The following is a 12,008-nucleotide window of genomic DNA, read 5'->3' on the forward strand; positions in this document are numbered from 1 at the left end:
GGAAGTGGAATGAGAGCTGACCTTTTCCAGTCTTATGGCCACTGCTGCCTTTTCCAAATTTGCTGGCATGTTGAGTATAGCACTTCCATAGCATCATCTTTCAGATTTGAAACAGTTCAGCTGGAATTCCGTCACCTCCACCAGTTTTATTCATAGAAATGCTACCTAAGGCCCACTTGACACTCCAGGATGTCTGACTCCTGGTGAGTGATCACACCATTGTGGTTATTTGGGTCATTAAGATATTTTTTGTACAGTTCTTCTGTGTATTCTTGCCACCTCTTCTTAATATCTTCTGCTGCTTTTAGGTCCATAACATTTCTGTCCTTTTTTGTGCCCTTCCTTGAAATGTTTGCATAGTATCTTCAGTTTTCTTGAAGAGATCTTTAGTCTTTTCTGGTTCTGTTGTTTTCCTCTATTTCTTTGCATTGTTAATTTAAGGCCTTCTTATCTCTCCTTGCTATTCTCTGGAACTCTGCTTTCAATTGGGTATGTATCTCCCTTTCTTTGCTTTCTGCTTCTCTTCCTTGCTGAACTATTTGTAAAGCCTCCTCAGACAACCACTGTGCCTTCTTGCCTTTCTTTTTCTTTGGGATGGTTTTTGTTACTGCCTCATGTACAGTGTTAAAAACCTCCTTCTGTAGTTCTTGAGGCACTTTCTCTACCAGATCTAATCCCTTGAATCTGTTGATCACCTCTACTGTTTAATCATAAGGGATTTGATTTATGTCATACCTGAATGGTCTAGTGGTTTTCCCTACTTTCTTCAATTTAAGCCTGAAGTTTTCAATAAGGAGCTGATGATCTGAGCCACAGTCAGCTCCATGTTTTGCTTTTGCTGACTATAGAGCTTCTCTATCTTTGGCTGCAGAGAACATAAGCAATCTGATTTCAGTATTGACCATTTGGTGACGTCCATCTGTAGAGTTGTCTCTTGGGTTGTTGGAAAAGGGTGCTTGCTGTGACCAGCATGTTCTCTTGACAGAGCTCCGTTAGCCTTTGCCCTGCTCCATTTTGCACTCCCAAGGCCAAACTTGCCTGTTACTCTACTCTGGGTATCTCTTGACTTCCTACTTTTATATTCCAATCCCCTATGATGAAAAGGACATCTTTTTTTTTGGTGATAGTTCTAGAAGGTCTTATAGGTCTTCATAGAACCAGTAAACTTCAGTTTCTTTGGCAGTAATGGTTGGGGCATAGACTTGGATTACTGTGATGTTGAATGGTTTGCCTTAGAAGCGAACCGAAGTCATTCGGTCATCTTTGAGGTTGCACCCAGTTACTGCATTTCGAACTCTTTTGTTGACTATGAGGGTTACTCCATTTCTTCTAAGGAATTCTTTCCCATAGTAGTAGATACAATGGTCATCTGAATTAAATTCGCTAATTCCTGTCTCTTTTAGTTCACTGATTCCTAAGATGTTGATGTTCAATCTTGCCATCTCCTGTTTGACCACATCCAATTTACCTTGATGCATGCACCTACATTCCAGGTTCCTATGCAGTATTGTTCTTTATATATCTGACTTCACTTTCACCACTAGACACATCCAAAACTGAACATGTTTCCGCTTTGGCCCCTGGTCTTCATTCTTTCTGGAACTATTTGTAACTGCTGTCTCCTGTATCCCAGTAACATATTGGACACCTTCTGACCTGGGCAAGCTCATCTTCTGGTGACATAACTTTTTCCTTTTTTATAGTGTTGCGGGTTCTCCAGGAAGATTATTGGAGTGGGTTGCCATTCCCTCCTCCAGTGGACCACGTTTTGTCAGAACTTTCAACTATGACCTGTCTGTCTTGGGTGGGCCAGCATGGCATGGGTCATAGCTTTATTGAGTTACGTAAGCCACCTTGCTACAACAAGGCTGCAATCCATGAAGAGGTTAATTTAGAGCATTAAACTTTAAAATGCTTGGGTGAAGCTTCTTTTTGTTTAATACCATCTCAAGGAAATATAATTCATAAGAAATCTAACTTATGAATCTTTGAAATCAGTGAAGGGTAAAATAATTTTGGTCATAGCTTTAAATTAGATTTTCCATGTGTGAAACTCCATAAGTGGTATGTAAGACATATTAATTTTTTCCTGAAAATCGATTATTTCTGGATTTCTTGAATTTTTACCTGTGTGTAAATCATATAAAATTTTCCTTCTTCTTTCCAACTCCAAATTTATGTAAATACTGAGCTGTATCTTTTAAAGAATATACTTTAACTCATTTTCTGGTTTAAAAAATTTCATGTTAAATCAATACCGAAGATGTGTTCCTTATTTATAAGCAAAAATGTCACCATTTCAGTGAGGTCATTAGTTTCATAACATTGAACATTTAGTTCTTTACTAAGTGTTAATTTATTGATAATGCATCAAACAAAAATGCATTGCATATTTTCCCTCTTAAAAATTGAATCAGTAGGTTTAAATTTACGTTACTTATTCCTTCAAGTATTATAGACTACTGTGTTTTTTATGAGATTTACAGATAAAAGTAGAACTGTTCTCATTTCCTTAATTAGATTCTTCATTTATATTTACTTTGTTTTATTTACTAGAAGAGGTGATCAGCTATTCTATCTCATTTCTAGTCTTTTGAACAAGTCATTTGTCAACATTTGTCTTTTAAAAAATAATATGTATGGGAAAATTCTGTTGACTTTTTATTTTTAATCAAAGCTATAAACCTTGGAAATTGAAATGCTAGGGGAATTTAGGAGAAAGGAAGGGACAGTTCTTTTATGATAGACGAGAATGTGTTTTCATGCTGAAAGCTACAGGAAAATGGGATACAGGAAGACTAAGACTTGGTTCCTGTCCTCAAGCAGTTAATAATATAGTTGGTGAACCAGGTGAATGATTAAGAAAAAGCACAGGGCTGTATAGTGATACAGGAAAGCATCATTGCTACAGAAATGGATGGCAAGTTCTTTTGACATTTAAGGAGACGTAATAGGTAGAATTTGAATACATGGATAAGAGATAGGTGGGAGAAAAAGAGATTGGAAAGTGAGAAGTGTTGTGGAGAAAGAATGAAGAAAGGAATTAAACATTACAAAATCAGGCAGCCTTTTAGGAGGCATGTGTTTCTTTTTTTTTCCTTTTGTAAAAATGGTATTGTGTTATTTCTGGGCTTCATTTCCAGGTAATATGTCTTGTAAGTATAGTATATTTTGAAATTAAAATTGTTATAATCTTTTTATCTTTTCCCAGAGTCAACATCCTGGAATGCTTTGTGTCATGAGAGTGTCACCTACATTACCAAGACTTAAAATTGATTTTATCTTTAGTCTCCTAAGTAAATACGCTACTGGCATAAGGTACACCCTGGACACATATTTGCATCACAAGCACCAACTCGAGGCCACCAATGAAGACGATGATGATACTAACCAGTCTGTGTCTTCCATCGAAGATGACTTTGTCACTGCTTTTGAGCAGTTAGAGGAGGAAGAGACTTCAAAACCATATAATGATGGTTTGTTCTTCACTAGATTTTTTTCTTTAAATAGATAATTAAGGTTTAAAGTTCAGTTTTAAAAGTTTTAAGACAGATTGTTCAGTTGAAATTTATTTAGAAATTTGATCAAATTTAAGCATTTGATACCTTTTTTTTCTGATTGAGGAATTAACTTTCTTGTGTCCTTTAAGGTCATTGTTACCTGGTTTTTAGTTTTGCTCTTTCTTTTATTAGGTTGTACTGTTCAGACACTGTTTCCCTTATTAGTTTAACTGTTTGGAAAATGCCTAAGTTCAGACTTGAGTTAGCTGGCAGGGTCACCTAAATATTAGTGTTTCTAACATGGGACAGATTGCTAGATATTCCATAGACCAGGTATTCCTAGATGTGGGGTAGAATGAGAATATTTTAGTAATGGGTAAACTCCAATACTTTGGCCACCTGATGCGAAGAGCTGACTGTTTGGAGAAGACACTGATGCTGGGAAAGGTTGAGGGCAAGAGGAGAAGGGGACGACAGAGGATGAGATGGTTGGATGGCATCACCTTCAATGGACATGGGTTTGGGTGGACTCCGGGAGTTGGTGATGGACAGGGAGGCCTGGCATGCTGCGGTTCATGGGGTCGCAAAGAGTTGGACACGACTGAGCAACTGAACTGAATACTTGCTCTTAAGTACAGCTTGAGATGAATCTGTTAATTCAGTGGTCCCCAACCTTTTTGGCACCAGGGACTGGTTTCATGAAAGACAGTTTTTCCATGGAACTGGGGCAGGAAGGGGGTGGTTTTGGGATGATTCAAGTGCATTACATTTATTGTACACGTTATTTCTAGTATTACTGCATCAGCTCCACCTCAGATCATCAGGCATTACATCCTGGAGGTTGGGGATCCCTGTGTTAAAACAGAATAGTATAGAAGATACTTAAAATACAAATGAGTATTTCATGCTTCAAGTCTACTTATTCCCATTGATTTAAATCAATTAAAAAATTCTTTTCAAGAATAATCATTTTATTCTTTTCCTCTAGGATTAAACATAATTGCACTAAGGAGCCAGTGTGATGCTGCTTCACAGACTATTTCAGGTCGCCGTTTGGATACCCATGGTTTCAGGGTTCTGATTGGCTCTGAGCAGCAGAAGTCATTGGCTAAGCCTTCAACTTCTTTAATAAACATTCTGGAACATAAAAAACTGCCTCCAGTGAGAACTTCAGTCACAACATCAGTCTCTGAGCCGTGGGTCCAGAGGAGTTTCTATAGGTCCTTTGCTGCTTCAGAGAAAGGTAGTGATGCCCAGAAACCATTGTTCTCCTCTTCTCCTGCCTACTCGTCTGAATCAGAGTGCTCAAGTCCAAGTCCTGTTATTTTCTTGGATGAAGAAGGTTATCAAAAAAGTTTGAAAGCAAAACTTGAGTTACCTAAAATTCCTGTGACAAAAGATGATATTGAGGATTCAGACTCAGAAGTGAGTGAGTTTTTCGATAGTTTCGATCAGTTTGATGAACTAGAACAAACCTTAGAGACTGCTTGTCCGTTTCTGAAAGATCTTGCTGTAGGGGAGCCATCACAAAAGAAAGGGCACAAACATGAAAAATTGTGCTCTGTAACCACTACTATGAATCCTCAAAAATTCAAGTTTGATCGGCCAGCTCTCCCAGCTAACATTAGGAAGCCAACTCCTCGTAAACCAGAATCCCCTTACAGTAACCTGCATGATGCCCCAGATTCTCCCCGCCCCGTGAAGGCCTCAGGGGAAGACAGTGGTTTGTTTAGCCCTATTCGATCCTCTGCTTTCAGTCCTCTTGGGGGGTGTACTCCAGCTGAATGCTTTTGCCAAACAGATATTGGTGGAGATAGGATTCATGAAAATCCTGATTCTCTTTATTACACCTATGAAGATTATGCAACTAGCCTTTCCTGTGAAGTTCTGGGCTCAGTTCTTCATAGCCAACATACTAATGCAACATCCAACGCTAATAGTGTTAAAAAGGGAGAAAATAAAATGGTAGCTCTTCAGCATGGAAGCCTTGATCAAAAAAGTAAATCTAAAAATAAATCCTTAATGATTGATAGCATTCAGAAGTTTGCAGCAGATCTCGTGGAAAAAAGTTTTGGCAGTGCATTTAAAGACTTACAGAAAGGGGTCTCTTCGTGTACCAATGCCTTGTGCCAGTTAGCCATCAAATTGACGTCATCCGTTTTTCAAATGGCGTTTAACGAACTGAAAAGGCAACGTGCTTTTTTGCTGAAAGAACGAGCCATTAGTGGCCTGGCTAGTTTTTTGGTGAGTGAGGCATTCTCAAATGCTTTAAAAGATCTGCAGTATGTAAAGAAACAGATCTTCACTAACACCGTCACTAGATTTGCTGCAGATCTCGCTGAAGAGCTTGTTTTTGAAGGCATCATGGAAGTGTGTCAGTTCTCGTATCCTCCAGCACCTGCCTCTCTGCAGGGTCGGTCATTTCACTATGAAGACAGAGTGGTGAAGTCCTATGCAAGAGATCTGTCTGAATCTGTAATACAGGAAGCATTCATTGAGCTGTCTCAAGTTGATGTTACCTTCACCACAAAGGCAGCAGTTAGTGTTTCCCCAGAAAACATAAAGGATGTGAGCACAGAAGATGTAGCGCCAGTGACACAGACTTCTGTGTGTTCCCCTCCTCCTAACAGTCAGACAGGTATGGTGACAAAACCAGTGCAGGAGTATAAGAAGGAATACACAGTGCAGCAGGCCTTGTTCTGTACTTCAGGAATTGTCACTTCAATACCAGTGCCCTTGGCAGGAAGTGCCCTTCTCCCATACCGCATTTCTTCTAATACGTATCAGACAAAGTCTCATCCGTCGTGTGATGATAGTCATTTGAATGGTGGTCCTACCCCGGCGGGTGTTGCCACAAAAAACAAAGAAGAGGAGCTAGCTTGTCTCAGGAATATTTGTTTACCTTCAGACCACAACCCTGGTAGCCAGAGTGAGGTGAAACCAACTAGTGATGTTGTTGAAACAGAAAGCTCTTCAAAGTTAACAAATGATCCTGTGATTATTAGCGATTTTTCTGCCGCAATGGTGCATACGATAGTAAATGAAACTATAGATTCAGTGACATCTTCCAAAGTTGCAAAAACAGAAGAACACACAGATTGTTTAACTCAAACAGGGAAGGGAAAAACCCCTTCTTTCTACTGGGATCAAGTGGCACTGCCACAGTGTGAGGCTAGCAAGAAGGACATGTTTGCCGAACGGTTATCTAAATCTATTATCAAACATTCCATAGATGAAAGCAAGTCAGTGATCCTAAATGTAGATAAAAATGTCCTCCTCAAGGAAGACTCGCCTGTTCCTGGAGACGAGTCACAGTTGATCTTGGAAGAGTTCCCCAAGTTTCTTGAAGCTCAAGATCATTTAACTCACTGTTCACTTTCAGAAGGAAAGGATTGTGTTCCAGAAGGTAAAGGTTCTGTGGCTCCTGGATTTTCTTTGGAGACACTACCACCTTGTCCAGCGGTGGCAGGCCAGAAACCCAATCTGAAGGAAATTGCTAAGGACAAATCTGTGAAAAAGCAGAATTTGCATAATTCAGCCCTTGAGCCCTTGGCTTTGGGGCAGGAAAACTCTTTTCCCCATTCACATGCTTTCTCATCCACAGTTCTCACCTGTGCAGATGGTTTGCACGTGGAAGATAAACAGAAAATGAGAGATGGGAACATAATACCTGACACCCCTCCATCAACTCCTCTGGTTCCATCCCAGGCTCCTTCTGAGTGGGATATCAAGAAGTTAACCAAAAAACTTAAGGGGGAGTTAGCAAAAGAGTTTGCACCGGCCACACCACCGTCCACACCTCACAACTCGTCTGTAAGCAGTTTGTCTGAAAATGAACAAAATGCAATAGAAAAAGAAGAGTTCATGTTGAAGCTCATGCGGTCTCTCTCAGAAGAAGTTGAAAGTAGTGAAGGCGAAGAGCTGCCAGAGGTGGACGTGAAGTTGGAGCCAGCAGGAAAGAAAGTTCAGTTTGCAGACGCATTAGCGACACACATCGTTTCTCTTGCAACCGAAATGGCGGCTTCCCATTTGGATAATAAAGTGATTCAAGAAGCCAGGGTGAAAAGCCCTTGCTTAAATGTGGAGAGTCAAAGAAGCCTATCTCCTGCTTTTTTAAATTGCTCAGATGAAAGCTTACAAGCATTATGCAGTTTTGCAGGTGATATGGCAGCAGAAGTCATTACGGAAGCTGAAAAAATAGCAAAAGTTAGGAGCTCCATGTTTTTCAGGAGGAAGAGAAACAGTTGTGTTGATGGTGATCAAGATTATAGGTCAGAAGAGAAGGTGGATGTAGAGGCTGTAGCACACCCAGGAGGAATAGATCCGTTTGTTCTTCCTTTACCACCAAGTTCTTGTCTGTCAGGTCTAACATACAAGTATCCCAGCTGTGAAAGTGTGACAGATGAGTATGCAGGTCACATTATCCAAGTGCTCAAACAGGAAGGTGGCAGTGGTGAGTTAATAATGGACCAGTACGCCAACAGACTTGCCTATCGGTCCGTTAAGTCAGGATTACAAGAAGCAGCTAAGGCAGCCAAAGTGAAGTGCGGCTCCAAAATACTTCCTGTGCAAAGCTCACAGGTGAAAACCGATGATGAACTGTTACTGTTTTTAAATAAAGAACACCAGCAAGAAGCAGATAAAAAAAGACAAAGTAGAAGTAGTGGAAGTTACCTTCATAAAAACCAGACTTGTGAACGGACACGGGATATGTGCAGAAATGAGTGCTCGGAACTACATAGTTTTTCAACTTCTCTTGCTCACAGCATCGCAAGAGATGTTACAAAAGAGCTGATGGCATCGACAGGTGGCTTGCCAAAGTCCTTAACAGATTCTTGCCTTTATGGAAAAAACGCATGTGACGGAGATACTGAGATTCATGTTGGGCCAGAGTTTCCCAGGTCTCCCCAGCCTTCTTCACAGAATCACAGATTTTCTCAGAGTACAGGCAGCTTGAGTGGGTGTGGCTATGGAGAGACTGTCGTTCAAGCTATAGAGCAGTATGCTAACAAAGTCGTGGGCGACACTTTAGAGCTGGGTTTAGGATCTGCCATCTTCCACGTGTCTGAAGCCGCAAAAGCAGTCGATAGGAACACAGAAAAGCTGCCACCTCTGGTGGGTCAGGCTTGCCGATACTGTGGCCGTAAAGAGCTCCATGACTGCACTGGAAATTCGTCTCCTCGCTTTCCCAGGCTGGATCTGCTTGCTGGTAGTAAGGCAGTTTCTAGTTCACAACTTAGCAACTTCTATCAGAAATCTAGGATTTTTCATCTCGATGTCCCTCAGATTCACGTTGCTCTCGATAAGAAGACAGTGCTTGCTGAGAAGATAGTTGCTGAAGCGATTGAAAAGGCAGAGAGAGAGCTGAGCAGTACCAGCCAGGCAGCTGACAGTGGGATCGGACAGGAAGGCGTCAGCTTTGCTGAAAGCCTCAGCACAGAGATACTGACGTCAGCAGTGGTCAGTGCTGGACAGGCCATCAGCAGGTAAGCTTCTGATTTCTTTTGGGTTTTGCAATAAAGAGTTACCTTGATTATTTATGTCTTAGAAAGATGTTCAGAAAGATGTGATTCTTTTTAATCTTAAATGAACAAAAAGAAATACTCCCTATTGTATTTGCATATCATTTATATCCTACCTGTTACTTTTCATAGACACTGTCTCATTATCCCCCAGCAGCCCTTTGGGGGAAGGAAGGTATGAGCCATTTCCTCAATTGGAAGGTGAGGCTTAGAGGAGATGGTCACCTTGCCCAAGTTGACACAGCTGTAGAGTAGGTAAGGTTGACTCAAGGAAACAGCTGGAGAAGTTCATACAGCCAATACTGAGTATCACCATATTAATGTACCACTCTGAGATGATGTTTTTATTTCTGTTCACAAAGTAATTTTCTTACAAAGAGCATAATTGAACGTGCAAGGCTTCTCTGTCCATGGGATTTCCCAGGCAAGAATACTGAAGTGGGTTGCCATTTCCTTCTCCAGAGGGTCTTACCCACCCAGGGTTCTGTGTTGCAGGTGGATTCTTGGCCAGTTGAGCCACCAGGGAAGCCCCATGAAGAAAGCAAGCGCTCTCTAAATAGTTCGCTCCTGCCACCACTCCTCTCGATAAGCCGCTGTCTGAGGGACAGTTCTCTGTGATAGTCCTACAGTGTTGTGTGTTTCAGAGACCGTGCCTTGTGCTCAGTGATCCTAACAGCTTAGTTCAGATTTTCACTTTCAGCCTTCTCTCTCCCTGGGAAAACATCAGGACTGACTTGTGTTATTAGTTTGTAGGATTATTTTTGTTAGTCTCATGGAAAGAAAAAATTTCTTGAGAAGGTGAATCATTGAGCCACATGGTAACCCAGGATATTTTAGTAGCTTTTGTCAATGCTGTGACAAGCACTGCCTCTTTTCTTGGCCATCTTAAGATAGGGAGATGCAGGGAGCTAGTGCTGGAGGTGGCAGTGGGTAGCAGCAGGCGGGGGTGGGCATGCAGTTTGAAGAGGTAGCAGGAAGCAGCTCTGACAAAGTGACATTTGAGCAGTGAGACAAAGGTGGAGAGACAATAAGCTAAGTGGGAATCAGGGAAATGGGGTTCCCAGCCAAGGTTAGTGGGACTGTATGTTGGGGAAACAGCAGAGAGGCTTGTGTGGCTAAGGCGGGTGAGCCAGGGAGAGCGGGAGCCCAGTGGAGGGCATGAGAGGTTATAATACCAGATGCATGGAAGGTTTTGATCAGAAGAATAACACTTTCCCTCTTCATGTTTGAAAATATGGGGCAAGATTGGGGTATGGGGTTAAGAGACGCAAACTACTATGTGTAAAATAAGCAACAAGGATAAATTGTATAGCATTGGGAAATAAATATAAGCCATTATTTTGTAGTAACTTTAAATGGAATATAATCCTCAAACATACTGAATCTCTGTGTTGTACTCCTGAAACTAATAAAATAATGTAAATCAACTGTACTTCAACAAAAAGTTAAAACATCACTTTAACACTTCTTGTTAGTCAAGAATAAAATGTAGAAGGGGCATACACAGTAATTGAACAGCAAATGGAGTTTCTTGTGAAGATAGAATAAAACTATGATGTAATGTTTTTTCATTGAGAAAAAAATGAGAGGGATTATGATCCATGCTCAGAGTCTTGAAGAGATTTGGCTAGTCTGACTGTAGCCTCAATTGACAGTCTAGAATTCCTTGAACTACTTTTTTTGTTCTTGAAGCCAGAAAAGGGGTAATTTTTGGTACAAATAAAAATACTGTTTTACAAAGCAGATGTGGCAGACTTAGGAACTTGTGCTCCTTCATAGTGTTCCAGTTGAAAATATGAACTGCTTTAAAGAGAACTTAAATAAATGATGTGCTTGGGATGGACCCATAATAGATGAACAGAGTAGGTTAGGAATATCAGTGGGTATCTCAATTAATTTTGAAATTAATAAGCTCTCCTGCCAAGTCTATTAGCAGACCCAAACAAAGGGTTAGATTGACCACTGGTCTAACTCTGAAGGTCCCATTTCTTGTTTTTGTCATCATTATTATCAAGTGGATATTCCTATTTATAATACAATTCAGAACCTGATGCTTATGGACTTATTTTCTTTCTTTTTTCTAGTCCAAAGGAAACAGAAGACTTTCAGTCAGCTGAGTCTCTTGGTAGCCAGCAGATGCATCTCAGTATTGGTGAGGACAGTACTGGGAGCTGGTCCAACTTAAGTTTCGAAGATGAACACCAGGATGAAAGCAGCAGTTTTCACCATCTAAGTGAAAGGTAACTATGATTTTGCATGTAATTGTGTAGTTTAGGTACTCGGACTCCTCAGAAATAAGTTAAATTTATGTTGAATTTGATCTTAAAATTCTGAATTTGTAAACCTAACCATTATTATCATAGTGGATTTTGTTACAATGTTATTTCTAATGGTTTGACATTTATTAAATATAGTAATTAGCTAGACTAAATTTCTTTGTGCCAATAATTGAAAAATATGTCATACATTTGATTTTATATGCATCATGCTATACTTGGCCTTCTCATGAACTTTTGAGAAAATAATTTTCTTTCTCACTTTAAAGGACCGGAAAAAGAATAGTTATCTATAAAAGACATCAAAATGGTCCTGTATTTTCTTGATATTAGAGTAGTAATTTTTTCTAGGGGAAGGATTCCTTACTTGTCCATTCAGGAGGACTGACTTGAGCAGTTATACTTGAATGACTGGAAATAGGTAAACTCATTACAAAAATACAGTATGATATAACAGAAGGTGCTTCATATATCATTCTCTTAGTTAACCTTGTTCTTAAAACCAGTTTTAGAATATTTTATTAATTATAATACAATTATTTCTTTTATTCGTAATGCCGTACAGACCTTCCTGATTAACCTATAAAATGTTACAAAATCTTTATTCACATTAAGTGACATTTGGAAACAGTGAACACTGACCATAGCTGAGCCTAGGGAGAGGAGGGGCTTTCGGGCAATGTGGAAAGGACCCTGTGACGCTTCTGCAG

At 40.1% G+C, this 12,008-nt stretch overlaps 1 protein-coding gene across 4 annotated transcripts in view; it reads left to right on the forward strand.

Annotated features, from left to right (window-relative positions):
• Positions 1-12,008, forward strand: part of AKAP11 (A-kinase anchoring protein 11) — a 48,414-nt gene that overhangs the window by 23,405 nt on the left and 13,001 nt on the right. For all 4 annotated transcript variants that reach the window (XM_043891700.1, XM_043891697.1, XM_043891696.1 and 1 more), the window contains 3 exons: positions 3,212-3,476; positions 4,489-8,986; positions 11,107-11,262. In XM_043891700.1, coding sequence (XP_043747635.1) covers positions 3,212-3,476; positions 4,489-8,986; positions 11,107-11,262 — 4,919 coding nt within the window. The remainder of the gene's footprint in view (positions 1-3,211; positions 3,477-4,488; positions 8,987-11,106; positions 11,263-12,008) is intronic.

The sequence above is a fragment of the Cervus elaphus genome, chromosome 30, assembly GCF_910594005.1.
Source record: "Cervus elaphus chromosome 30, mCerEla1.1, whole genome shotgun sequence".
NCBI classification, from domain to species: domain Eukaryota; kingdom Metazoa; phylum Chordata; class Mammalia; order Artiodactyla; family Cervidae; genus Cervus; species Cervus elaphus.